General features: G+C 32.1%; 4 protein-coding genes across 8 annotated transcripts; 2 read left to right on the top strand and 2 right to left on the bottom strand.

Annotated features, from left to right (window-relative positions):
* Positions 1 to 388: 388 nt before the first annotated feature.
* LOC113852836 (monothiol glutaredoxin-S2-like) lies at positions 389 to 850 on the top strand. Its single transcript, XM_027483217.1, has one exon. It carries the CDS (start codon positions 514 to 516, stop codon positions 820 to 822), a length of 309 nt encoding a protein of 102 aa, XP_027339018.1. The 5' UTR covers positions 389 to 513; the 3' UTR covers positions 823 to 850.
* Positions 851 to 5,426: 4,576 nt separating this feature from the next.
* Positions 5,427 to 12,089, top strand: LOC113852455 (acyl-CoA-binding domain-containing protein 4-like). 2 transcript variants are annotated; one of them, XM_027482734.1, is made up of 17 exons: positions 5,427 to 5,492; positions 5,715 to 5,777; positions 5,884 to 5,965; positions 6,058 to 6,210; positions 6,287 to 6,364; positions 6,512 to 6,616; positions 7,579 to 7,645; positions 7,732 to 7,793; positions 8,352 to 8,491; positions 8,672 to 8,798; positions 8,907 to 9,021; positions 9,609 to 9,697; positions 10,343 to 10,426; positions 10,514 to 10,864; positions 11,078 to 11,593; positions 11,677 to 11,736; positions 11,969 to 12,089. In XM_027482734.1, exons 2-17 carry the CDS (start codon positions 5,740 to 5,742, stop codon positions 12,047 to 12,049), a joined length of 2,148 nt encoding a protein of 715 aa, XP_027338535.1. In that variant the 5' UTR covers positions 5,427 to 5,492; positions 5,715 to 5,739; the 3' UTR covers positions 12,050 to 12,089. The 2 variants fall into 2 exon arrangements, with proteins under 2 accessions (XP_027338535.1, XP_027338536.1); XM_027482735.1 differs by lacking the exon at positions 5,427 to 5,492 and having other exon boundaries at positions 5,624 to 5,777.
* Positions 12,090 to 12,819: 730 nt separating this feature from the next.
* Positions 12,820 to 20,451, bottom strand: LOC113870920 (anaphase-promoting complex subunit 7). Of its 4 annotated transcripts, XM_027507474.1 has the most exons (19): positions 20,259 to 20,417; positions 20,071 to 20,139; positions 19,880 to 19,930; positions 19,575 to 19,709; positions 19,380 to 19,442; positions 18,958 to 19,073; positions 18,606 to 18,668; positions 18,214 to 18,298; positions 17,474 to 17,533; positions 16,302 to 16,347; positions 15,937 to 16,010; positions 15,341 to 15,391; positions 15,031 to 15,231; positions 14,890 to 14,934; positions 14,686 to 14,779; positions 14,388 to 14,533; positions 14,065 to 14,294; positions 13,652 to 13,712; positions 12,820 to 13,442 (listed from the first exon to the last, which is right to left on the bottom strand). In XM_027507474.1, the coding sequence occupies exons 1-19, from the start codon at positions 20,325 to 20,327 to the stop codon at positions 13,353 to 13,355; spliced, it is 1,749 nt and encodes a 582-aa protein (XP_027363275.1). In that variant the 5' UTR covers positions 20,328 to 20,417; the 3' UTR covers positions 12,820 to 13,352. The 4 variants fall into 4 exon arrangements, with proteins under 4 accessions (XP_027363275.1, XP_027363300.1, XP_027363292.1 ...); XM_027507499.1 differs by lacking the exon at positions 18,606 to 18,668 and having other exon boundaries at positions 19,575 to 19,750; positions 20,259 to 20,451; XM_027507491.1 differs by lacking the exon at positions 18,606 to 18,668 and having other exon boundaries at positions 20,071 to 20,155.
* A 3,292-nt stretch (positions 20,452 to 23,743) lies between these two features.
* On the bottom strand, positions 23,744 to 25,187 carry LOC113847565. Its single transcript, XM_027476755.1, has one exon. The coding sequence runs from the start codon at positions 25,135 to 25,137 to the stop codon at positions 24,010 to 24,012; it is 1,128 nt and encodes a 375-aa protein (XP_027332556.1). The 5' UTR covers positions 25,138 to 25,187; the 3' UTR covers positions 23,744 to 24,009.
* Between the last annotated feature and the right edge of the window lie 1,691 nt (positions 25,188 to 26,878).

The raw sequence follows: 26,878 nt of genomic DNA, 5'->3' as shown, positions 1-26,878 counted from the left end.
GTTATAATGGCACAAAGTTATAACACTAGAAAAGAAACAATTATGAAATGGATATGCACCCTTTTTCTTTTGGGGGGGGGGGGGGGGGGAAGCCGTACAAAGGTGTATATCTTTGTTTCCGTATGCATGCATGCACAATATTCATTACAATAAAAAGAAAACTTGGATCAATCACTTTCAAACAAATGATCAAATAAAATTTAGAAACGGACCCAAATATCTAATGGAACATTCCCCTCTTTTCTCCTTCTTTCTCCTCAGCCACTCCATCTTTCTCTTTATCGAGCTTGCTTATAGCAATGTCAATCCCCCAAAGCAACCGTACCAATTCCTCAAACCCCTATATAAGCAAACCCCATTTGGCTCTTGTTCAAGCACTCCTCATTGAAAAACCTTCAGATATCCTTACTCACATTTGCCTCAGCACTCTCAATATTCAACCCTTTTGGCATTGTTTCCACCCTTGGTTAACCTTGAGACTATATTTAATTTGTACACTAACATAGTAGCATAATGGATACGGTGACACAATTAGCATCAGAGAGGCCAGTGGTGATCTTTAGCAAAAGTTCATGCTGCATGAGCCACACCATCAAAACCCTTTTTGGTGACTTTGGAGTGAATCCAAATGTTCATGAACTTGATGAGATGGCAAGAGGGAAAGACATTGAGCAAGCTCTTTCAAGGCTAGGGTGCAGCCCTTCCGTGCCAGCTGTGTTCATTGGTGGTGAGCTTGTAGGTGGAGCCAATGAAGTCATGAGCCTTCACCTAAACAGGACCTTGATCCCAATGCTCAGGAGAGCAGGAGCTATTTGGGTTTGAGAAACTAGTTATTCATGATTTTCTCATCATGCACTAATAAATCTATTTTGGTTACTTGTATAATGGTGAAATTATATATAGTAGCCGGCCAGATATTTTATAGGATGTATGTATACTAGCATAGAGTTTATGCTACTAATTTTGGAATAATAAGGCTAATTAACTAGAGTGATTAAGTTGTAACTTAATTAGCCTTTTTTTGTATTGAATGTAGACTTGTATTTTTGCTAATTATAATAAATTGGATATAATTGCAGATTATGTAAAATTTAACAGCTTGTTTAAGGATCATGCTAGTAAATAGTGGTTGACCAGCATTTTCACAATACTAAATTCGAAATAAGGCAAAGATAGACTCATGGAAAATGAATGGGAGGGAGACTTGTGTTTCCATAGCAATAGTTGGATTTAAATTACAGAAGAAAAAGGGGGCACAGAAAGCAATAACTTGTTAGCCCTCTAAATTAAGAGTGGTCATGGTGTGAACATAAAGCAAATCCTTCTTCCAATCCTGTTTTTTTCTTTTTCAGTTAAAAGAAAGAAATCAAGGGAAATTATCTTTGGCTTTGCCTAGGATCATCTACTAAGGCACTCTCCTGAAACACATCCAACCAGAGGCTTCAAACTTTCTATTTTAATTTTCAGATGCAAGGCCAAGAGTTAACTAGCAATATAAACTTAGTTGCATCACTGAGCCATGGTACTTGCTTATTTGTTAAAACGAGTAATGCATTACGAATTCTGTAACATAACAAAATAAGACCAAGTTTTATTTGCATAATGGCATATTTTAAGACCAAAAATAATAATAATTGTGCATATGATAAGGCATTAAAGGTACAAACCTTGTCTCTTTTTTTTTTCACATAGTTGATGAGGGACAAATGCACCGAATAGAATAAAACTTTTGGTATAAGTGAATACGACATGTCAGAGACATGGTTCCTCTGTCGCATCATCACATAATTATATAGGGAAGTTAGAAAAAGAAAAGAGAGAGAAAAACTAATAGAACATGTATATCTTGGAGTTAAAGAGCCTCTTAAAGTCTTAAATTAAGGAAAGGTGGATGGGTTCTAGAGAAAAATGTATTCTAGATATGGCCACGATGGAGTTGGACCACCTTCAACACCATCTGTCTCCCAGAATTGTATTATATGAAAAAACTATATGAAAAAGAATATGTAATCCAGTTAATATTATTCTCAATGAAAAGACAGGTGAAACCCACTAGCTAGTGACTAAATTGACCAAGTAAAAGTCATAGCGTTATTCTAAATATGAATAAATAAATCAGTTTTTCTACATTCAACTTTTCGCCTAAACCAATTTTATTTTTAAATACATTCATCTGATGAGTCAATATAGATATTTACTTAATATTCGAATTGGTCATAACAACCTATGTAGGTGTCACAAGTTTGGGTGCTCTGAATGCAAATTGTCAATTTTTTTCCGGGTGAACAAACCACACATAACTTGCATCAATATTATTCTCCAAATGATCTTATCAAGCTAAATCATGCTTTTTTATTATCCTTTTCATATTATGTTACTTCTGTAGAAAAAGTTCAGAAAACACCTAGTCTCATATAGGATCGATACTTAATAGTTAGCAAATTGTACATTAGCATCTCCAATATTGAATAATTAGAACTTTAATAAAAAAAAACTAATTCATAGACATGATTATGGTAAATAAACCGATATTTACACGTTTATTAGAAAAAAAAATTGACATGTACACATTTGTCCAAGTACAAGACTAACTAAAACGTTTCTTCAAATATTAATTATCGAACACAGAATCAATTAGTATAAAGATGTTTCAATTTAATTTCTAGTCTCAAATTTAAGTTTTTATAAATGTTACTATGTTAAATACTTAGGGAAAAAAAACTTACTAAATATTATCACACATTATTAGTATATTTAAAAGCTTAATTAACTTTATAATTGGGCAAATGTACTTTTGTAGCCTCGTTCAAATAACTTGACTGCAACTCAAACCCTTACGTTCATTCCTCATCCATAGACCATAGGTCATTAAATAGATGCATAAAATTAATATGCCACCAAGTCGTCTTTCGGAAGCTAGAAAATGGCTCTCATGTCTTGTCCGATGCTTCCACACTTTGAATCAAGTCAATTAAAGCAGCAGCCAAATGATAATTCCGGACAATTCCAAAGTAAAATTGTATCAATCGAGAACCAGTATTCAACGTACTGACACAACACTAATCAGAGTCATCGTTTCACATGCACATCATTTCATTAAAAAAATTCTTAAGCTGATTTTGTATTTCCATAGTAAATAATTCTTCCGTTTCATTTTAATAGTGATGTATAAATCTTAAAAAATAATTAATTTTGTCAATTATTATGATAAAATAAAGTTACTTATAATAAATAATGGTATAAGTAAAAAAAACCTTTTTTAATAATTTAAAATAAAATAAAAAAATACTAAAAAAAAATTAAGATATGATCAACCTTTCCATGAATCTCGTTTTTAAAAAAGCATATGAGCCTCAGCCATGTTACCAAGATAACATGGAATTAATTCCAAAAATTCACATTCGTTTTAAACTAATTTATTCGTTCATAATTTTTTTTAAAAAATTGGATTAGTGTTTAAATTCACTTTTTACAACCAAATTTCTCTTTATTTATTCAAATCTAAATTTGCATGGAAACACATTACTGTTTCTAGCACTTAAGAAAAGAAGTGTAAAAACAAAGTTGTCCCACGCAGGTGGAAACATAAAAGACCTGATCATTCCCCTGTTATGATTAAATGAATAATAGAGTGATGTTTTGTTTTCCCATTAAGACAGCTTCAGTGGTAGAAGAAGCACACACACAAAAATTCTCAGAGGAGTTTTGTGCGTTGAACTGGAAGAATGATTGAAACAAAGTGGCGATTCTGTGTATGTCACCTGAGCCTGAGGCCTGAACTTGGTTCATCTCATAACACAAGACAGATAAACACGTCCCAAGGAGACACCTAAGGCCCCACCCTATGCATGCATGGCTCCACTCTGTCGCATCCATCAATGCACACGGGACCCCACCCTATATCATCCCTGTTATTATTATTTTTAATATTTATTTTCTTAATCTTCATTTTTAAAGTTAAATTTCACTATTTTAAAAAATAATCTTATATTAAAAGTATACAAATATAATAAATATTTTTCATAAAATTTATTATTATTACTTATTTAAATTCAGTTTTAAACACTGAAATTCATATTTTTCTTTTAATATAACAAAATTTTATTTTAATAATAATAATAATTTTATTTAACTAATACTTTAATAATATTTCATATTTATCTTAAGTAATTGTAAATGGACTTAAGTTAGATAAAAAAAAATTTCTGCCTTTTTTCATTTTGAAACATTCTAATATGATTTTTTTTAAAATTAAAAACTTCTTATTACTAACACCAGCCGATACTAACTTTCAAGTTTTAAATAAAAAAAAATTAATTAGTGTTTTAATAGTATTGATTGAAATGTTAAAAAATATTTTTAATTAAAAATATCATAATATATTTGTTTATAATTTTTAATAATCATTTTTTATTTTTAGTTCTTTAATTAATACCCCTAAAAATATCAGTTAAAAAAATCCTTTTATTAATTATATTACTCAAAGTAATGTACTTAAGTAGGTAAACTAAATAGATAATGTTAATCAATCTCAACTTAGGAATATTAATTAAAAATTAAAAAAATTATCATAAAATAATAAAAAGTACTTAATTCTTATTTCTAGAGTAATTACAATGTTTATTTGATTTTTTTAACTAATTTTGAAGATATAGTGTTCATTGAAATGACTCAAATTAAGTTAATTATTACTACATATTATAATTAACATATAACTATTTGTGTCTAATTTATTTACTTAATTTGCTTTATTTTAAAGTAATAAATTTTCCTATACAACTCTGTGAAATTAACTAGTATAAAAATGTTAATAACATATTTTTTTAATATAATTTTTAAAGTATTACTAGTTTATGAATTAATAAATAATATTTTTTTATTAAAAATTATATTCAAATTATTATAACACATGGAAGTGAGCTTATTTTATTTGTTCAGCAAAATATTTTTATTTATTCTTTAACTAGTATATATATTTTTTATGATTAGCAAAAATTTATTAAAAATTATAAAATTACGGGGGTCTTTTATTATTAATTTATAAACTTTATTTATGAATTTATAAGTTTTAATAAATTTTAATTGATGATAAAAATTGTATTTATAGCGTGATATTTCATGGTTATTAGTATTTATCTACCAAAAAAATAACTCATGGTTATATTAGTATATGAAGTTGAGGGAGTAATTTCGTTTTTTAACGCGTTGGCGTAATTTAGAAACAACCACCGTATCATGAGCAGATCCTAGCAGAATGACCACATGCATCAAGACAGCAAACTGCTACCAAGTGATGCTAACGTGCGCCTTCTCTCTCTCTCTCTGTTTGTGTGTGTGTGTGTGTGTGTGTGTTTTTTTTCACCGTTTCCAGCCCATGCCCAATGCTGAGTCTGATGTTAAGATTTTCTACATAACACAATCGATTGGGTGCCGTTTGGAGTTTCTTTTTCATTCCCACCAACTTTCTTAGGAATCAAACAGCCTGGACTCGGTGAACTTTCTTGTCTCTGAGACAATGTTTGTTGTTTTTCTCTTTGATTTTGAGCGTTGACTTGACTTTGAGTTTTCCAAGCTGAGTGAGTAGTAGTTCTTTTATGGGCAATGAAAAGGAACAATTTTTAGAGTGATTCTCTGACTACGAAGATAATGTGATTATCCTTTGAAGAGCTTTAGTGTTTGTTTTCAGCTTTTTTGTTGTTCACTTGATTCGTGGCTCTGTTTTGAGCTTTAAAGTAGAAGATGTTCGGGTTCTCTCGTAGGCATAAGAAACTTGGCAGGTCAAGATTTTTTTTCTTTTCAAAGTTTTTTTCTTTTTTAATATATATTTTTTGGGGTAAAACTAGTTCGTTTTAGTGCTGATGTTTAGTTGTTTTGTGATATCAGCAGATTGAAGGTTCAGCTTTCTGACACCACCCAGGGAACTAGAAGTCCCATTAGGCACCCCAAGCGAAATGTGAACTCCAGTGTGAGTTTTTCAGCTTCATTTCTTTTGTGGATTGAATATGAAAGTAGAAACAATGAGTGTGCTGTGCTGACTAAGTTTGTAGCTTCTTTCAGGGTGATGGAGTTGGAGAGAAAAGTGGTCATTCTGAGGAAATTGATTACCACTTTTCATCTGCTGCGCCTGAGATAAGTACTTGTGCTTCAGGAAGCTCTGAGAATTGGATGGTGTTGTCAATTGCTGGGGATAAGCCCACTCCTCGGTCCTATGTATGTAATTTTGTAAATGTGTGGTGACGTATGAGTTGTTGTGGCAAAAAGACTAACTATTGTTCTTTGTGAATAGCATGCAGCAGCTGTCATTGAGAATAAGATGATTGTGGTTGGTGGTGAATCCGGGAGTGGATTGTTAGACGACGTGCAGGTGAGGGAATATTTCTTGTTTTGGACTTGAAAGATTTTTGATAGGGAGATTGCTTAGCATCAAATAATTATGTTAAGTTATCATTTGGTTGTTGGCTTGGCTCAACATGCAAACTATGATCTGGATGCTGTTCATTTTTGTTTTCAGGTGCTGAATTTTGACAGATTTTCATGGACAGCAGCTTCGTCTAAGCTTTACTTGTCGCCGAGCAGTTTGCCATTAAAGATTCCAGCTTGCAAGGGTCATTGTTTGGTACCGTAATTTATGGTCTTGACAATATATTCTCAGGCTCAGCATGCTGACATGTTTATTTATGTTCTATCCAAGTGACCTTGATGATTCTGTCATCGTAGATATGGAATAACATGTATGTTATGATGCAAAGTTCATGAACTTGAATATGCACCCAAAAAGGAAATCTGCGCACCCTGGCATGTTGAAGCACACTGTCCATCTGCAAATTGTGTATGATATAAATGAACTGCTTAATGATAAAACAATCAAATTTCATTCGGAATTGATAATAGTTTTCCCATATTTCTATTTTAAATACTGCATTGTCATGCTGGTGCCTAACATGGTGTTATATGATTCTCTTATTCTTGGAAAATATACAAGGCAAACAGAAGAACCTGTTTTTGATTGACCTTGTGAACACTTTCAATCTTCACATGTAACATTCTAATTTTTCAGTTTTTCTCTATCATTTTATATCTGATGTTATTTATGCCATTTTAATTTTCTGTTTTCTTTTCTTTTTCTCTCATGGTCCTTGTATACACTTTATGAAGTTTATTCCTAACATAAAATAGGTTTTGTACAAAGCCACCTGAATTAAGCAGAAAAAAGAGGAGAAATGATGAAAATATATATATTATATTGAAATTTTTGACCTCCAACTTTGAAGATTAAGTTAATCAAAATCTTACCAAAATATATACAAGAAAAAATAAAAATAAAAAGACATTATTCTATGCTTAAAATCAGAGGAAAATATCCAGGGACACAGTTCAAAGTAGCAAAGGTAGATGTATCTGGGTGGAAAAGGAAGGTATTCTGGGCAACTGCTATATGCTCTTATAGTTTCACTTCCATTTTGTCATGCTTCCCTGACTTAAGTTCATATCGTTTAATGGTCTTCTTTTTTAAATTTATACTCACTAATGCTTTACCTTGAGTCTCAATTCTCTTGTGCTTGATGATGATTTGACCAGGTTTCTTGGGGGAAAAAAGCACTCCTCATTGGGGGCAAAACAGACCCAGGAAGCGACAAAATTTCTGGTTCAGCCCCATGTCTTTCACATATGCAATAGTTTGTCCTAGTTCATGCTTTAAAATTGTGCTAAAAATCCTTCTGGTTTTTGTAGTATGGGCCTTTGATACAGAGACAGAGTGCTGGTCACTCATGGAAGCAAAGGGAGACATACCGGTAGGAATTTTCATTTGATAAAACTGCAAATTCCTGTGGTAGAAAATTCATCTTGGGAAATGTTTCTATAGTATTAGAAATCCACGTATTGGGGCATGTGTTACTGGATTACAATGTACATATCTTACCAATCATATTGCTTAATAAATCATGATTCATGAATCATGGTAAGTATTAAAAACTTGCATTATTTTGTCTAGGTTCAGTGTATCATAAAGATATATTGTAATTACAAAATTGTATCTTTGTATTTATTGCATTCATTTATATAAATATTGAGTCTGGTCTGGTGTAGTTGAACTTGAAACACTGTTTTCAGCACATATACTTCTATTTACTCTCTCTTTATCTCAATCGAAATAATTCTGTGTCAGTTAAAATTTGTTAACAAGTTTGCTCTGGAAGACACAAGCTTAAACAATTGCACACAAAAAATATAGGAAATACAAGCAAATTCTGCAATGAAACTATATGACACATTTCCTGGACTAATGTATCATAATGTAATTTTTTCCATTGGAATCTAGGCTGTACTAACAAAGATTTTGTTCTTGGCAGGTTGCTCGCAGTGGTCACACTGTTGTTAGGTCTAACTCTGTTTTAATATTATTTGGGGGAGAAGACGTTAAAAGGAGGAAATTGAATGATCTACATATGTTTGATCTCAAGTCCCTGACATGGCTTCCACTTCACTCCACGTAATTGTGTTTAGGCTTTGTTATGATTTTTTTTTAAGTTCAAAAAGAAAAGTTTGGACTCTCATGGTACCTACTATCCACTGATAAGAACCTGACATAAATGTTTCTTTGCATTTGAAATGTAATGGTCTGTTTTTTTTTTCCCTCATAGTACCTCCTAAAATACTATCTGACTTACAGGGGAACAGCACCTTCTCCAAGATTCAACCATGTGGCAGCTCTTTATGATGGTAAAATTCTACATATATTTGGAGGGGCATCAAAATCCAGGACCTTGAATGACTTGTATTCACTTGACTTTGAAACGGTGTGTGAGCCCTCTATAGCGCAATACCATGCAGTGAAACCTTTTGATTTCTCCAAGATGCAGATTAAATATTAATTCAGTGTATACTTAAAATATCTGTTCCCTCAGATGGCATGGTCAAGAATAAAGATACGTGGTTTCCATCCATCACCTAGAGCTGGTTGCTGTGGTGTTTTATGTGGCACTAAATGGTATATTACAGGGGGTGGAAGCAAGAAAAAACGTATGTTTTCTTAATGGAGGAATCATAATGTTCACATTAGCGCATGCTATTTATTTCTATCTTTCGAACTTATTCTTTTACTCTTTCAGCTTCTAAAAATATAGTTTATGCATAAATGTAACCAATTTAATTCTTGGTTGCTATTTTGCATGAGTTCTTCCTCTTTCCTTTTTGTCCAATAATCATTAACCATTAAAATGCTTTTGATTGTATAGAATTTGTTAGCAATTGGACCCATCATTAACCTTGTATTTTCTAAGTTTCATACTTCTGATAAAATTTAAAATTGGACCCATCATTTAAATCAATGATCCTTGGGAACTGGAGATCCAATACTTACATTGTAAAAAGTTCAGATTACTAAAAGGGGAGGTTAATTCCAACAGTAAAGGAAAGAAGGAAAATATAATGTATATTAATAAGCAGACAAGCACTTGAGGTAGATAATATTCTTGAAGTAGACTCTGTTTATATATCATCGGATTGATGCTTTTTTATGCATTGAGCTATGGTCACCATCTTTCTCTTTCACATTGAACTTGTCTTATTCTTTTTCTTAAATTCTAATTTCTCACTATACTTTCCAGGACATGGAGAGACTTTGATATATGATATTATAAAAAGCGAATGGTCTGTGGCAATTGCATCGCCACCAGCTTCTATCACTACCAACAAGGTGGGCCTTTTATTTTTCCTGTCATGTTTACTCTACCTCATGTTACTACTTCACTTTTTGTTCATTGACAGTAACAAATTAACAGTGATTTTCCTTAATGTATGTATTCCATATATCTTATTGTTTTTATAACTCATTTTGTTTCAAGTTGGTGGAATAAGTGTTACAAGCTCCCAATGTGGTTTAGTGGCGAAGACTTAATTAGACAAGTTAAATATTAACTGATGAAATCTCTGGCTATGATTTAGTTTTCATTTTTAAGGACATTAATGTTATTAAAAACAAAGTTAAGTACATAATGTTTTACTTTGCTAAAAGGTTTGCATTAATGTTGTCCCTGGTTACCAAGTTGAAACCCTAATTTTGATTGGAAAATAGCATTAGAAGAACCTAATGAACTGGTTAATTTTGTCTCATTTTTTAACAAGAAATGTTTGTAGTTGTACAACTTATTAGCTGTTCACTATCAATATATTTACAATGTACCTTCCTAACTACTAACAAAACTATAGATGCATTATATTTGGCATTAGAAGTTCAACATATCCATTTCCTGACTTAAACCTCCTTGAATAACATTTTGTTGGTATGCTTGACCGTGCTTTCGTCTAGATTGCTCAAAACAAATATCTGTTGTATAAGCAGGGTTTTAGCCTAGTACTGATGCAGCACAAGGAAAAGGACTTTCTTGTTTCATTTGGGGGATCCAAAAAAGAGCCATCAAATCAGGTTTGACATAATTCTGTAAAGTCGATGTGTGAGTTAATTCTTATTGAACTTGTAAGTTTTAACATATTTCCTTCTTGACTGTAACAGGTGGAAGTGTTGATAACAGAAAAGGATGAATCAGCCCTGGGAAGACAACCAACTTCTACCAAAGGTCCAAGATCTATACTACTTGAAAAGCATTCATTATCTGATGGATTGGCCTCTCAACTTAAAAATGTCTCTTCCCAACGGTTGATTAACTCTGTTGTTCTACAAAATCTTGCATCTGCAATTGAACATGGTTCTGAAAGGAAATCTCTGTCAGAATCCCTGCAAGTACAAGATTCCAATTCTCTCCCTACCAACACCTCTCTTCGTAGGCAATTTGATCATCATGAAGAATACGATGCAGATGTTAGGATTGACAAGCATTCAGAAGATGAAAGTTCTTTCCCTCTGGTAAAACAGAAATCCCATTAATCATCTGTATTCTTTAATGCAAAATACTTCTTTTACACCTTGAAGGCTTTGATACTCTTCTAACGTGGTTATAACCCATGATGGTTAATAGTACATATCCTAGAATCCCCCATCCGCCCCCTATTTCCACATGCATACATGAATAACCGTTGTTTGCATTATCCTAATATTGTACTTTGTTATATAATTCAGGCAGATAGTCACAGAACTAATCAAAATGACCCTAGAAATCACATGAGCATAAGTGGAGCCAAGACCAACATGGAGGAACAGGTGTTGGTATCTGGGAGTTCAAATAAAAAAAATATAGGTTTTGAAAACCCCATGCCAGAAAGTGATGATTTGTCATTCCCTGAAAACAGTAAATCAGGAGCACTGCCCACTGCTTCAAATATCCATCTTTATTATGAAACTAAGTTGACTTCCCTAATAAGAAAATTTGGCATTCTGGAGGGACAGTTGGCAGCTGCATTGACAAGCAGAGAAGCTGCTGATAAAAGCTTAGCATCTGCCTTTAAAACCAGGCAGGAGATGGAGAAAAAATTGGCTGACACACTGAAGGAGATGGAATCACTGAGAGAGAAGGTAGCTAGTGCAGAGTTAGCCCAAGAAGAAGCTAGCAACCTATCCAACATGGTCCACTCTGACAATGTAAGGCTTGAGCATGATGTGGCTTTCCTCAAGGCTGTTTTAGATGATACACAGAAGGTATGTTAACACTTCATTTGATGGAAAGTACTAGCATAACTTTATAAGAGATATATTATATTGACTGAGTAAAGTTTTAGTAGGAGTTGCACTCTACCAGAGGGGTTCTTGCAGCAGAAAGAACCAGGGCATTCCAATTACAGGTTCATTGTTGGATTGATTGCAAATCTTATGATAAGCTTTTATTTACTATTTTATTTTTTGGTAAACCATGTATCTTTTTGTTTTGTATGTCCAATTATCTATGTTCAAATTGAGTTGCTGTTTGTGTTAATTTCTCAATGGCATTCAATTCTTAATGTGTGGGATAAATGTTCAATGTTCTCACAATACACGGATTTCTCAAACACTTTGCCATGATTTTTGGCTGCGTAGGTTGAAGTTTTTCATCTCAAACAGAGACTTCAATCAATGGAAAACCGTGCACCTACTCCCAGGAAACCTTTTCAAGTGTAGTGAAGTTTTTGAATGGTCAATGATGGCTATAAACTTCAGCGAAAAATGATGAGATAGTGTTCCTATTATGAGGTAAATGTAGTTGGTGGAGAGCGTTGCACTATTACAGGAACTACCCTTTTGCTCTCAAAAACAAATGTATGATAAAATTGGATCTGTACATAAGTTTTAATCAGCGAATTCACTGTCTTCCACCCGTCCTTATTTTAAGAAAGCTCATTAACGTGGCGAAGATACGATTCACTGGTGTGATTATAATTGAGTTGTGAACGAATATAACATAGATTAATAAATTATTATAGAATTATAAAATTGTATATTAATATGAATATATTACGTCTTGTAGAATGAAATATCGAGGGTTTGGGTAAACACCACTTTGTAACTAGACTATTATATAGAATTATGTATTTTATTTCCATTAGGCAAATCAGATGGACGATCCAACCGGTAGACATGAAACTCATGATGTCATTATAAGCGATTTCTTTCATCTAGTGAGAGGTTGAGTAAGAGTAAATAAGAAAAATGGAATGGTTTATAAGAATTATGCAATGAATTTCAATTAATGAGATACATATATAGAAAAATAAAGAATATAATTTTAATCGTTGGCAACAAAATTTATGTTTTTTGTTAAAGCATTTACTTCATTAATAAAACAACAATGAGATATTAAAATTTTAATATAATAATAAATCAAAATGGAACGCGAGTATGAAACAGCACGAGATAAGAGATCAATTATGGCATCAAACATTTTTGGTGGGCATAGACACATTTTACTCTTTCACTAGCTAGACTGCAAAGAATAAAGAGCAAAGCTCTACTTGAAATCTCACGTTGACTTATGATGAAAACAATTCAATGAGCAATTGTCATACTACAAAAAGTGAAAAACTAAATATGTGATATCGTAGCTTTTACAAACATAAATGATTTTACAATGGAGACAACACAAGCTTCCAGCTAAGACATCCTTGGCCTTACCAACTGGAACTCAACCATCTGGTCAAAGTCCAACCCCGACCATTCACTCATTCTGGTCATGGAATTTCACCATCTAATCCATACATTCCATACTTATACAGCCACAGGGTATGACTGCCAGATGCAACAGTTGGCAATAATGAAATCCTTTGTTTTCTGATGTGAAGAACTCTTGCAGTAGTTAAGAAACAGAAGTACAGCTTGTAGGCCACCAAGTTAATTCCCACCCTACTGCTAGTGCTAATTCAGTCTCAACTTTAAACTATTTCCATGGTAATGTGCATCAGAACAAATTTCCTTTGGACAGTGATACTCAAAGAAGTTCAGTCTCATCTTGATCTCCATCAGCATCTTCAACATCATTGTCTTCATCTTCTTCAGGTGGTGCATCTGGATCCATTCCCTACAAAGGCAAAATCACAAATTTTAACTTCACTCAAACTTTTCAAGGTTATATGTACAACACCCATTAGTCAAACCATAATGTTGGAGAAGACCACACGTTTATTTCAGATAACATAGTCCAGCAGTGCGTGATTAGAATTTGAGATATATATAATCAAGCATCAGAATTATTTTTAAATAAATACACAATAAATAAAAAGAGAAAACCTTCATCTGCTTCTCTAAACGCTCTAAACCCCGTTTTGCTGCTTCATTCTGGGGGTTTAACCTGTCATTTATGCAAAAAGTTAAAAGCATAGTAAAACCATGAGCACAGACATGCATCGCATGTATATCCTAAAAAATAACAGGATCAATAGTTAACTGCAAAGAACTTGATTACTACATGAAAGAATGGGGAGGAAAAGCTTATTATAATCCCAATATTTGTACAAAGGAAAACCATAATTGAGACCCATGCTATTAGCATAGTTTTGGACATGCGGTCTAGACTTAAGAGTGAAGCCAATTTAATCCCAGTGGTGCCAAAATAAATTCTTCTATAATAACACCTTAAAAAGCAAGGAGAAAAAAAATGTACATTTCACTCCCTGAAGATATTTTCAGAATACGAGATCAACCTTAATGCAGCCTGATAATGTGACAAAGCCTCCAGTAGCATGTTAGTCGCTGCAAAAACTTGTGCTAGTTTTACATGAAGTGAATCATCAGCCCAGTCTTTAAGATATCGCTCAAGCAATGACACAGCATCTCCATTTCGGCCCTCAATAACATGGAGCTCAGCCAAAGCTAGTGCAGCTCCAAGGTAACCAGGTTCCAGCCTTAATGCAGACTCGTAGAATTTTTTCGCCTATGTATGAAAAATGCATATTTTACACATAAGAAAACATGGTAAAGATAGTAGTTTACAGATACTAATTTTAAATATCTGATGACAAGTTACCTTTTCTCTGCCTCCAGAATTACTAGCATGCACATCACCTACTAATTTCAAAGCCTTTGCAGACTGAGGCATTGCTTTCATTGCCTCTCGTGAAGCATATAGAGCCTCTTTCATTTTAGAAAGAGCCAAATATGTATGAACCAAAACTGTAATATTAAGATTCATGTCAAAGTCTGTAAATTTTTGCATTTTTACTATTGGGACTTTGCAGCAGATAACGGCAACAGAATACATGAATGTCAAGGAAAGAGGTGCAGTCATGCAACAATATATTATTCTCAGTATAAAAATAATAAACCTTGATATGAGCGAATATCAGGTCTCAATTCTTGAGCTGCTCTGAAGGCAGACACAGCTGCATCTGCCCGTTTCATTGTCAATAATAAATTTCCCTGAATAAACTCAACATGGCCATATTAAATTACAAAAAGCAATGTTGTCATTCTATACAAATATAAATAAATAGATCCCCGTATGATTTGATGCAAAACCATATTATTACCTTCATTATATAGCCTGATATGTGCCTCTCATCAATCCGAATACTCTAATTACAAAATAATGAGTCAATTGTAAGCAATTATATACTGGATAAAATAAATCAGTCCACCAACTCCACCCTATGTCAAATAAAAACACAGACCTGTTCAGCATATTGTAATGCTTTTATCTCATCTTTCTTTTCCCATAAAACAGATAAAGCTACAAAAACCTCTGGTCTTGCAGGATCAATGTTCAATAAGTCATGCACTAACTTGCTTAGCTTTGAATAATCAGATTTTAGCTTTAGAAGCATTGCATACTCATCCATATATGTTATGATGTATGGATCAATTGACCGGGCCTGTGATCACCAAATTTTGATATAATTATAAGCTCAATGAACACATGTAAATAAGCAAGTTTGGAAGCAGGGATAAATATTAACATAATAAGCTATAACTCTGTATTACCTTTTCAAAATTCATAATTGCCTCTTCATTCTTTCCAATAATAGCTTCAACCTTCATTTACAATATACATCAGAATTTACATGTTTAGTAATTAATTCAAGGAAATTTCATGTAAAGTAGTTAATAGGGGAAAGGGCCCCCCATGATGGTAGGGAAAGGCCGCAATCCTTCAACAGGGGCAACACTTTGTGAAAAAATTCCAAACAGTCAACTCAAAGGAATAGTAACAATCCTGTCATAGATTTGGCTCCTCCAAAGTAAGTTCTCACTTCAGAGGAAAAAGTAAGGAACCTCATCATTAATGAAAAAACCAATAGTTGATACTACCAACACATGCATAACAATCATGAATTTGATAAAATCTACTCCCTTATTTGTAAAATTTTTCTCATTAACGGTTGAGATGCTTTACTTTTCTCACTCAGGTAAACTACTAGCTTTAGAGGAGCTAAACCCATCTGTCACAAAAACAGCTTTACAAAGCAAACCTTTACTAAGAAAGTCCAAAGGAAAAGTTAGAAATAGGTGCATAAGCAACCTGGTTGGAAGGGTATACAATATATTACAGAGTTTTAAAGCATTGCAGTGAGCCTAACCTTTGCAATCTCAAGTATTAAGTGTATATTATTAGGGAAACGCTGTAAAAGGTCTGCAAAGAGTTCCAATCCACCTGCCAACATTTGAAACACGGTAAAACAGGATGTGTCAGTGTGTCAGACACATCACAAAAGATAGTAGAAACTACAAAGTACAAAAAATCCAGAAAGATAATGCAGAAAAATGAGCTGCATAAACACTACTACAATTTATGATAGAATTTATGTACATTTTGAGTGTCAGAAAATGGCCCAAATGCCCAAAACACACAAAGTTGACTCGTGAGATTCTTCAACTCTAAGCCTCCAAAACTCGAGCATGGAATCAATAACCAAATGACTCCATATAAAATATAATATCTTACCTTTGTAATCATTTGATGCCATGCAACATTGAGCTTCCACATAGCGCTGCAAATAAAAAAGGAATAAATTAATCAGTAATGGTAAGTTCAGACGGTTAGCCTGGCTTTTGACAAGCACAATCCATGAAACAGATGATGCCAAATTGAAAAGAAAATTCAACCAGAATCATGAACAAAGTAAGCTTCCAACTTTCCATGCCTACATTTATGGTCATTTTCTTTAGGAAATAAAATCATGTGATATAGAATACACCCTTCCTTGACAGTTTTTGTTGATGCTTGAATGTTACAGGTTAATTGCAAATTATATGGACAAATGACATTAATTATAAAATGAAAAAAGATCAGATTCTATTAACTAATATCCTCGGGCCTCAGCAAGTATTATTTTGAACCAAGCAACATATAAGGGAATAAATAAGAATCAACTATCTGTTCTGTCCAGAACCTACTATCCTGAAAACTTAAGTTAGTTGCATCCCAAGAAGGCAAGAATGAGTTTTTATCTATAACATGCCCCCTTCACATACAAGTCCTTTTAACTTGAAAGCTTGAAGCAGATTGAAATTCAGTTTTAGAAAGAAAAATGGGGAAATGAGGGTCAAACTATTGATTACTAGGTTATAGATGCTTTAAAACCATGTCAAGAGCCAACCCTCCCAAAAGCTTAAGCTGTTAGGTATAGGCCCACAACAAGTTTCATCAAGTAGCTCAACCAAGAACAATATCAAGGAAGAACACCAAATTAGCAATTAAAATGCATGATCCTTACCAAATAATTATCATGCATAGAAAACCAAGAGCATCATCCTGCTAGCCAAAGAATCAGTAGCTGGCAAGACAACTGATAAATATCTGAATGATTGGGTTTACATTGCAGTTGATTATTACATAGAGATATGTACATCAACAAGCCAAGCTAAATACATTGTAAATATACCACCAAACCATCAAAATAGTTGCAAATATCAATCTTTGTTTATCCATTATTAGACTAGCAGTGATCTTTTGCTGGCTCTCAAGGATTCCATGTAGCATATAAATGATGCAGGTTAAGAAAGATGCCTCTGCATAGCTTAACATAAAACGAAAAATCTCTAAACGGATAAAAGGCAGCAAGTACTTTGTAGCACATAGACAAACAAGGATTTGAACTATTATGTACAACTTACTTGAAGCCAACGACATGAGTCCGTGTGATCAAATGGAGCCCTACCACTTCTATTTGGAGTCTGAAAGTAAACATTTGCACACCGATTATATTCTTGGACAGTATTTAAATTGCAATTAAACTGCAATTTTACAAATTAATCAACTTAAAAATAAGTTTCACGATAAAAGGTAATCAGTTATTAATAAATCCACCACATCCACTGCAATTAAACATGTAGAAGAAATTTCATAATGCTAGTTAAGGTACTCTAATTACACAGATCAATTCATCAAGTAGTTAGCTGCCAATAATACACACAGAATTACCACAAGATAAAGGTTATCAGACCACAAAACAGATAAAATTTCAAGTGAGGTTAAAGCATATGTTGAAATAGAAGAAAAATAGGACCCAACTTTACGTTAACATTTGTTTCATCTTCTTTTCCACCAATTAACTCTACCTAAGAAAAATCCACCTAAGGAAAGTGATTTTGTTAACCCAGAGGGTTTAGTGTTATAAATAACTCATCTTACTCCTTCCTCAGCAATATAGAACACATCAGCCAGCCTACAGGGTGAAGTTTAAGTTTATTCTTTGTTGTTGAGTACCTAATTCCCTAAAGAAGAGGAAGAAGTGGTGTAATTTGATGGCTACCCAATTCCGTTGCAAATCAAAAGATCATCTTGAAGATGCCCAACAGCTGATCCCCTATTTAGATTCAGTTACACTAATTTCTGCCAGCTTTTATAAACAAACCTGAGGAAACAATGAAATGATGTCCTTTGCAGTAGACCCCAGTTCTGATAAAGCTGTGATAGCTTCAAGTACATAAGGACAGTGTCTGGCAAAAAGACATCAAGAAAGAATTCCATCTTAGAATCAAGTCGCAAATTAATAAGATAGCAAAAACTTAAAGCAAGTAGCCAATTCCACAAGTCCAAAACACAATCAATACTACCTAAAGAGAAAGCAAGCAGTCAGAATTCAAAAATGGAAAGGAGGTTCATAAAATGCAAATAATATATGATCTTTAAGAGGATATGAAAGAGCAGAGAGAGAAAGATGTCAAGCCACCAACACATATATGTAGTTTTTCCTTCCACCCCCACTCTCCTCCCCCCTACTGAACTTGAATTGAGATTATTTACATGGCTTTACAGGACATTTGAAAAGCAAGATTTTTTCCGTCACCTGATATCAAAATGCCATGCCTGCACTACTTAAGCAGATTTATCAAAGATTTAATAACTATGTCTCAGACAATGGAAACATATGTGATTGGATGAACAAGCATTGCAAATGTGAGTTTGACAAGAGCAAATGCTATCAGTTCAGGCACAAGGACACTAGTGGACATCATGCCCGAAGGCTAAAGGTCAATATGCAAGGGAGTTAGGACAAATAAGTTAAAACTGTAAAATTCCATAAAAGCATTTATAGACAAGCTATTGGCGCCATATCTAAGGTTCAATCAGTGAATGAGATATTTACTTTACAAACCTTAGACATTCTTTGTAAATAGAAACAGCAGCTCGGCTATGCCTAGAAATTCGATATAGCTTCCCTAATAACAAATTCATTGGTAAATTTCTAGCTTTGCTAGGAATTCCTTCCATCTGTAATGTGAAAGTGACACAAATAAATCGTAAGGAATGACGAAATTGAAAATAAACCAATAATGTAATACAAAATTTCATAACCTTTGTTTCTCATCTCATTAAAAAACGCCACACTCTGAACTGACAAAATATACACAACATAGCATTTAAGGATCATTTTCTCCATTGCCAATCCCTCCATATATAGAGTTAGCATTCTTCACTTTAAAATACACCGACAGGAATTGTTTTAAAAACCAACCATGGACATCCATTCTCATGAGTCTGGTCTGTAGAAAGGAGAGAGGAAGAGAACAAACAAACCTCAACTAGAGCTGCTTTATTCTCATTCAGAAAACAGTGACACGATGCAATTTTGAACTTCACCTGTTGAAGAGATTGAAAAGAAAAAAATAAAAAAATAAAAAGCTTCATAAAAATCTGGACTTGCAAAACCTTAAAAGCACATCAAGTCCATCCAGCTATCATGAACCAAAGAAGCACGATACACCAGTTCACCTCATTCTCGTTGATCACTGATACATTGCAAGAATTCGGAGATGAAGACCTGTTCGACGACAATGAACTCCGAGAAGATCCCATGTTCTGCTTTGGAATCATCTTGTAGTATTGCAAAGCTTGCTTGTAGGTATGCTGCTCATCAACAAATGAGATGATAATTGACAAGACTAGGACTTCACTACCCCAAAAAGAAAACTTTTCAATTACCCATTTTACAAGGGCTTGTAAAAAACAGTCACAAATAAGCAATGTTTTCAAACTGCATATGCAAAGGGCGAAAAAAAGATAGCACAGTCTCTTACAATGGCTCTACGATACTCCCTTTCATGGAAAAATGAATCACCAAGTAGCACCTGCACAAAAATAAATAAATAAATGAATGAATAATTATCATAAGAACTTCCAAGAACTCTTCAAAGATTGAAAATTCCAAAAACATAGAATTTACAAAATGGGATAATATTATTTTAAAAAAATGGAATTTTGCAGAGACCAAGCTCTCAGTTTTGAGGTGTGGGGCAGATTCAGCATTTGCAGCAGGTGAAGAAACAAGAAAAGAACCCTGTTCAGTACAGCAACTTAGTAGGATTAGAGCACCAACCCAGAAATCAAAATAACAGAACCATTTTTAGCGTGGAATCAAAATTTTCAAATGCGAATTCAAAAGGGGTAGAACGTTACAAGCATCTGAGCGGAGTTGTAGAGGCCATGGTCGAGAAGAGTAGCGATTTGATCCTTTGGAACTTCCATAGTTGGGTGTGTGCGCTCTTCAACGCGCCCTTGTTTTTGAAATTACACCCTTTCACTCCCTTTCTAGTTTCTCCTCTCAACAGGCTTCAACTTTTGATTGGATGCAAATAATAGTAACAAACTTATTAGGAGAATTTGGTATCGATAGATGAATATTGTAAACGTACGCCCATTTTTGTAATTTCCTTTTCTTTTTCAATTTGAATTTGAGTAATTATAAATATCTTTATGTGAGGATAATTTGTTGAAATATATTTCAATTTTAAATATTTTTTGTTATCTTCAAAATATACTTTTTATTGTAATTTTACTTAGTTTGAGAAGGATTATCACAAAATTTTTGTGATTTAGAAAAAATATTTTTAATCATAATTTAAAATATTTTTTATGATATTTTTAACTTAAATATATTTGAAATTATGTAATATATATATATATACATATATATATATATATGCATGTATATAATTTAAATTATTTAATGTCACCTTAAAATTTTCACGAAATTGAAAAAAAAATTATTAAGAAAAAATTGGGAGTGAATGGTAGCTGTTTCCTTAATTATTTTAAAATAGATATTCAACTATAGAGGAGGTGTTATGAAGATATATTGTTTGAAGAAGTTATTTTATACTGTATAATCAGTGCTTATATAAATCTAGGGATTAGATTGCATGCAGTTCAAATTTGAAGTTGCAATTCCGACAGTAATGAGCCTTTAATAATTTAGTCATATTTTATTTTAATTAAAAATTATATTTTCTATGGCTAAGATTCTTACAATTAAATATTAATTGCTTTATCTACGAATCTACTTAATTAAATAATATATGTTAATCACTTGTCATTGACTCATTTGATTCTCCTCTTCCCTGATGTTACTCTTCTTTTCTTCTTTTTTTTTTTTTATCAAAAATTGTAAAAATACTTCGCTTAAGCTTTCAGTCACTTAAAATTTTAATTTTTTTGTATTTAGACTTTTATGTTAAAATTTTCTTAAAGAATTTTTTATATAAAAAACATTATTAAAAACTTTATTTTATTTATATTTTTCTTATTTGATCTTTTTAAATATTATACTTTTTCTATTTAGTCCTTCATTGTAGGAAAACTACATATTTTTTAACGTAGTCATATTATGTTAGCTAACCACACAAATAATTCAAATTTATTATAAACATGTTTATAATTAAGTAATCCTAATAACATGAGATGTTATAAGTTAGATATCATCAAACACACGTTAGTGTTATTGCTTATGGTTGAGATATTTTCAAATGAAGTAATGTTATTAAACTCAAACTGATTAATAACTTGGTTAAGGGATTGAGTTACTGGTTAAACTGGTGAGTCACTAGTTTAATTAATTAAAGTAAATAAATTTATGAACAAATAGGGATTAGTGTGTTGATAATACCAAATGATTCAGTGGTTAGTGCTTTGTGTTTTATTCACTCATCCACGTTGGATTCTCACCTATCCTGTTAGGTATAAAATTTGAAAATTTTTATGTAATATATAAATCCCTATTTGACTAAAGCATAAATGATTAAGGATATGGATCAAACCAGTCATAGGTCTAGTTTTTGGTTGAATCAGGGGTTAGTCTGAATTTTAGAACACTAATCTTAAGGCTATCATTCAATAAACAATATTATTTATATTATTTCCAGTTTTATTTATAAAAAAACAATTACTAATTTTTTTATTAAATATAAGAAACAAAGATATTTTTCACATGCATTAATTAAGTTATTTTTATACTTTTATTTATTGTAAGAATTATGTTAAAAATATATTCACCATTTATCCATAAAAGTAGTGACATTTATTCATTTAATATATAGCACATCAATTTGACCATTTAATACTATAAATATTTATAAAATAAAGTATAAATCAATGACATATAACTATTTTTTATTGGTATTGATAAATCAAGTACTTGTTTCTTATAAATTTTACATTATGGCAAAAAAAAATAAAAATTGTTGGGTAAACTCTTGCAAAATTTTTTAGACATTGCAGAGGATCCTAACCTTTGGTGGAGAAACGATCCTCCACATATACTACACTGTAACATACTCGTGAAAAGTAAAGACAAACAGGACAATTATCCATATAACCATACCAATACTTAATAATGAAAGGCAAGTCCTTTTTTTTTTCTTTTGTTTGTGAGTACAAAAAAATATTCAATAAAAATTATTGTAAGAATAATATAATTCTTCTGTTAAAATAATTAGAGATGTGAGAACAGAAATATAACTTTTTTAATGTATGATAAAGAAAAGTTAGAATCATGGAACAATCTACCAAGGACCACAGGTTTAAATAAAATCAGTTAGGAACCAATGTGATGGATAATTGATTTTTAAGGACTAATTTGGTGATTTTTTTTTTCAAAATATTCCTCTCAATTGATGAAAATTTTATTACTACTATGCAATAGAGGGACAAATTTAAATGAACCTTTCTTTTTTAACTTTTTTCCATGATTTTCGTAGGGAACCTGCTATTTACACACACACACAAACACTGGAAAGTTAGAATCAAGAGATCAGCCTATACAATTGAAACTCAATTTGGAAGGTCCCAATTGCAAGTCACTTTAAAAAATGATTTAGAAGCATATAAGGCCTGTTGTAAGATCAATGGTTAAAATTGAGTTTGGCATGAAATATATAGCACCTTTAATGGTCTGTTGCAGTTGTGTCACCTCTATATACTACCACTACCAACAAGGTGAGCCATTTATTTTTCCTGTCATGTTTACCTACCACAATATCATTCATCTGCTTCTACCTCATGCTGTTTCTTCACTTTCTGTTCATTGACAGTAATTAATTAACATTGATTTACCTCCATGCATGTATTCCAGTTAGCCTTTTTGTAAAGTGAATGTATAGTTAATTCGAATTGAACTCTTAACTCTAAATCTACCAGTGATTGCATCACAACCGGCGATTATTTCAATTGTAAAATGAAAAAAAGTGGATTTCACAACTCGGGATTCAAACAGATAAAGAAATCCTACAGGATCAAGTAACAGAATTTGTTAAGTTCAAATTGGAATATCAATGAACCTTAAGTAATACAGAAATAATAACTGAAAAAACAACAGAGTATGTACCTTAACTTTACCAGATAACTTAAGCTAATTGATATGAACTCCATTTGCATAAGGGCAGACTTAAGATCTTTAAAATTAGAACTCTATAAGAAAATTAGAAAATTTAGTGATAAATTTTTGGGCAAACTAGGTGTTGGTTCTTAGTGTTAAAATGAATAAAAAAAAAAGAACAAAAACACTGATTTGGTGGTCGCTGGACAGAATTTTAGAAATAATGATATCTCGAGTTATAGAATTCCAACTGAGGTGATTCTAAAACAAGGTAAAACAAGTGCTACTAGGCATAACATAAATCACGAACCCTCGTAACAAAATATGGCAAAACATGGCAGATGGGTCATGAACTAGTATCTATGATCACATTCAATTGTCAAATGCAACAAGTATTTCTGGTCTAAAACTGTTGCGAGATTCCCTCTCAGCAATGAAGATATCCTAATGCATCAAGTAATAAAAAAAATGGAAAGCCTATACCAATTATCAATTAAATAAAATGACCACTTATTAAAAACGAGAAAAGGACACTGATGCCGCTTGCATGCATCAGTGTTATCTTGAAGGATCTCTTCTTTCTTCGTACAGCTTCAACAGCTGAGAAGCTTCCTTCTCAAAGCAATTCACATATTTCTTCAAGAACGTCTTTTCAGCAACCTTAAAAGCCCCGGCCAAATTAACATCCTTAATCAAACCTTTGGACTGAAGAAACTGCAAGACAAAAGCCCTGGGAATAAGTCTTTTTTCCACACTCATCATAATAAGCACTGGTTGTTGGGCAAGCATATGAGACTTCCAACCCAAGTGGTTGACAAAGTACTCCATCATTGCCTCAATTTTAGCCTCAGATGCCAACATGCACCATGGATACCTCACAAATGCTGAAATAACATCTTCTTCAGACCAACCCCATTTCTTATACAAATCAACCTTTCTTTGCCACAAGGATTTTCTCATAAGCTTAGCACGCAGTGCTACAATGAATACTGTATTGTTGGGACTGAATTCCATTTCCTTCGCTTCTTCCACTGCATTCTTAAAGATAGGAGGAAACACAACGAGAGAAGAAGGCCAATAACGAAGGCTAATAGCAACCTTGGATTCAGGGACCCCATTTTCAAGCAGAACCTGAACATTATGTGATGGGTTCTTAGAGTAAATAATTCCAGGGCAGGATTTTATCGAGAGCAAAGTTGAATGATCAGAATGAAGGAAACTTTTGATGAAATAATAACGTGGGGTTAAGGAATTTTGCAAGCCAAAGTACAAGAACCTGGGATTTTTAGTAACGATATGAACAAGGTCGGAACTTGAAGCACCCTTTGAGAGAAGAAAGTTGAGTTTTGGAAGAATGGTCTTGTTGGATCTAGAAGTGAGTATCCTTGGGTAGCCATCGATGACCCTACGTATCTCAGCGTCTGAGAAGCCATGGGTTCTGAACAAGGCAAGGACTGAGTCGGGCCTCTCTGAGTTAACGAGACGAATTCGGTTGGAGAGTTTGGAAGCTGTTTCTGGGGAGAAGCCACAAATGTTGATGAGGTAGTTCAGTGTAAAAGAGTGTTGTTCGGAAGAGGAAATGAAAGACAGAGAAGGTTGAAGAAAATAGAATGGTGTGGGATTGAGGTTACGGTTGTGGTTGAGGCTGAACAAGGTTTTGCGACAGTAACGAAACATGGGTAACATTGGGCTTCAGGTATTATGAGGTTAGGTTAAGCGAAGAACAAAGACAAGTGTTTCGCAGCTTTCGCGCCGCTGCTTTGAGAGGGACACACTGCGTTTTTACTTGAGCAAACTTCGTTTGGCTTAGAGCGAATTTTAAAAAAAAATTTGTTTAAGTTAAAAAAATTTATTTAAACGAATTTAGTAAAAAAATAAATTTTTGCTTAAGTAAAAAATTTTGCTTAAGTTAAAATTGTAAAAAATTTTAAAATTTTATCTTCTTTCACTCTAAACTGTAGAAAATTTGAAAAATTTTTGCTTTTTACTAATGACTATCTAATTATCAAAGATTCTTACATATTTTATTCTATCAAATATTTTAAATGTATTGTCTAGTATGATACTTGTACTAAACATTAGTGAGATAGAACTATTTTAAATTAAGTTAAATTGTTGAAAATAGTAATAAGAATTATAGGAATAATAACTTTTAGAAATTGGTTGAAAAATAGTTACATTATTATATGTTTTAAAACATTTAAGTTTTTGTATTATGACATAAAGTGTAACCATATGATTTTACATAAATATTTTTAAATGTATTGTCTAGTGTACTACTTGTGTTAAACATTAGTGAGGTAAAACTATTTAAAATCAAGTTAAATTGTTGAAAATGATGATATAGATTATAGAAATGATAATTTTGAGAAATTTGTTAAGAAATAGTTGTGATATTACATGTTTTGAAATATTTAAGTTTTTGTTATATGATCGTAAAGTGTGACTACATGATCTTGTACAAATGTTTCTTAACTTTTATGTAGTTTAAAAAGAAAGAATATGAAGTTTTAAAATTTTTTGCAATTTTAGTTTAAGCAAATTTTTTGACTTAAGCAAAAATAAATTTTTGTTAAATTCGCTTAAGCAAAATAAAATTTGCTTAAACAAAAATACACTGCAGGGCGCAATTCTTGCCAAAACTGCAGATAATCCAGATTCAACTCACATCACATTTTACAACTAGGGATCACATGGTAAGGTTAGGTATTTGTAAATTTTATTAAATACATTTTTTTTTACCTACTTGTTAAAAATTTGGGTGTAGGGTTGAGATATATATAAAATTATTAAAAAATTTGATTTTTTTTAGTTCTCATTTTTCTTAAACTTGTTGCTTTTAATTTGACGTTATAATTTTTAATTTAGTCATGTTATTATTAAAGACTGAAAATATTTAATTTTGAAAAATTAAATAATTAGAGACTAAAATAAAGATTTCACAAAATTGTAAAAATAATAAATATATTTAAGCCTAATTAAAATTATGTTTATTTATATTATTAAATTAAATATAATCTTAGTTTTATGATGATTTTTTATGCACCTGTTTGGTATTGTTATTGAAACGAAATATTGTGCCATTTTTTTAAAGTTAAGCGTTTTAATTTTCTTTCAATTATAATTTTACATAAAAGTTAATTAGGATTTTTTATTTTTTTATAATAAATATTCACATGGGTGTCGATTATCCTTACTCGTTCTGCTCAATTGAAATTCTTACTTGCAATTCTATTAAAAGAAATGTTATTGACTCTATTTAATAAAATTAGTCGAAAGTTTATACTTTGCAATTTGCAGTTAATCAGTAAAAATTTATAATGTATAATTATCTAATTAAATTAAAGTTGTTTGATAAAATTAAGCTTATATTTAATTGAAATATATTAAATAATTAAAAAATATTAATATTATTTTGTGGCTATAG

The sequence above is a fragment of the Abrus precatorius genome, unplaced genomic scaffold, assembly GCF_003935025.1.
Source record: "Abrus precatorius isolate BTA unplaced genomic scaffold, Abrus_2018 Scaffold10, whole genome shotgun sequence".
Taxonomy (NCBI): domain Eukaryota; kingdom Viridiplantae; phylum Streptophyta; class Magnoliopsida; order Fabales; family Fabaceae; genus Abrus; species Abrus precatorius.
The sequence above is the reverse complement of the archived record's forward strand: the minus strand, read 5'-3'. Positions and strand labels throughout refer to the sequence as shown.

Excerpts from the sequence above, each read along its gene's own strand:
- LOC113852455 (XM_027482734.1), top strand. The coding sequence starts at position 5,740 with ATGTTCGGGTTCTCTCGTAGGCATAAGAAACTTGGCAG. Across the intron at positions 5,966-6,057 it reads AGCGAAATGTGAACTCCAGT|GGTGATGGAGTTGGAGAGAA; the intron begins GTGAGTTTTTCA and ends AGCTTCTTTCAG. Across the intron at positions 10,865-11,077 it reads ATGAAAGTTCTTTCCCTCTG|GCAGATAGTCACAGAACTAA; the intron begins GTAAAACAGAAA and ends TATATAATTCAG.
- LOC113870920 (XM_027507474.1), bottom strand. The coding sequence starts at position 20,327 with ATGGAAGTTCCAAAGGATCAAATCGCTACTCTTCTCGACCATGGCCTC. Across the intron at positions 15,232-15,340 it reads CAATTATGAATTTTGAAAAG|GCCCGGTCAATTGATCCATA; the intron begins GTAATACAGAGT and ends TGGTGATCACAG. Across the intron at positions 14,935-15,030 it reads CATTACAATATGCTGAACAG|AGTATTCGGATTGATGAGAG; the intron begins GTCTGTGTTTTT and ends TTTTGTAATTAG.
- LOC113847565 (XM_027476755.1), bottom strand. The coding sequence starts at position 25,137 with ATGTTACCCATGTTTCGTTACTGTCGCAAAACCTTGTTCAGCCTCAAC.
- LOC113852836 (XM_027483217.1), top strand. The coding sequence starts at position 514 with ATGGATACGGTGACACAATTAGCATCAGAGAGGCCAGTGGTGATCTTT.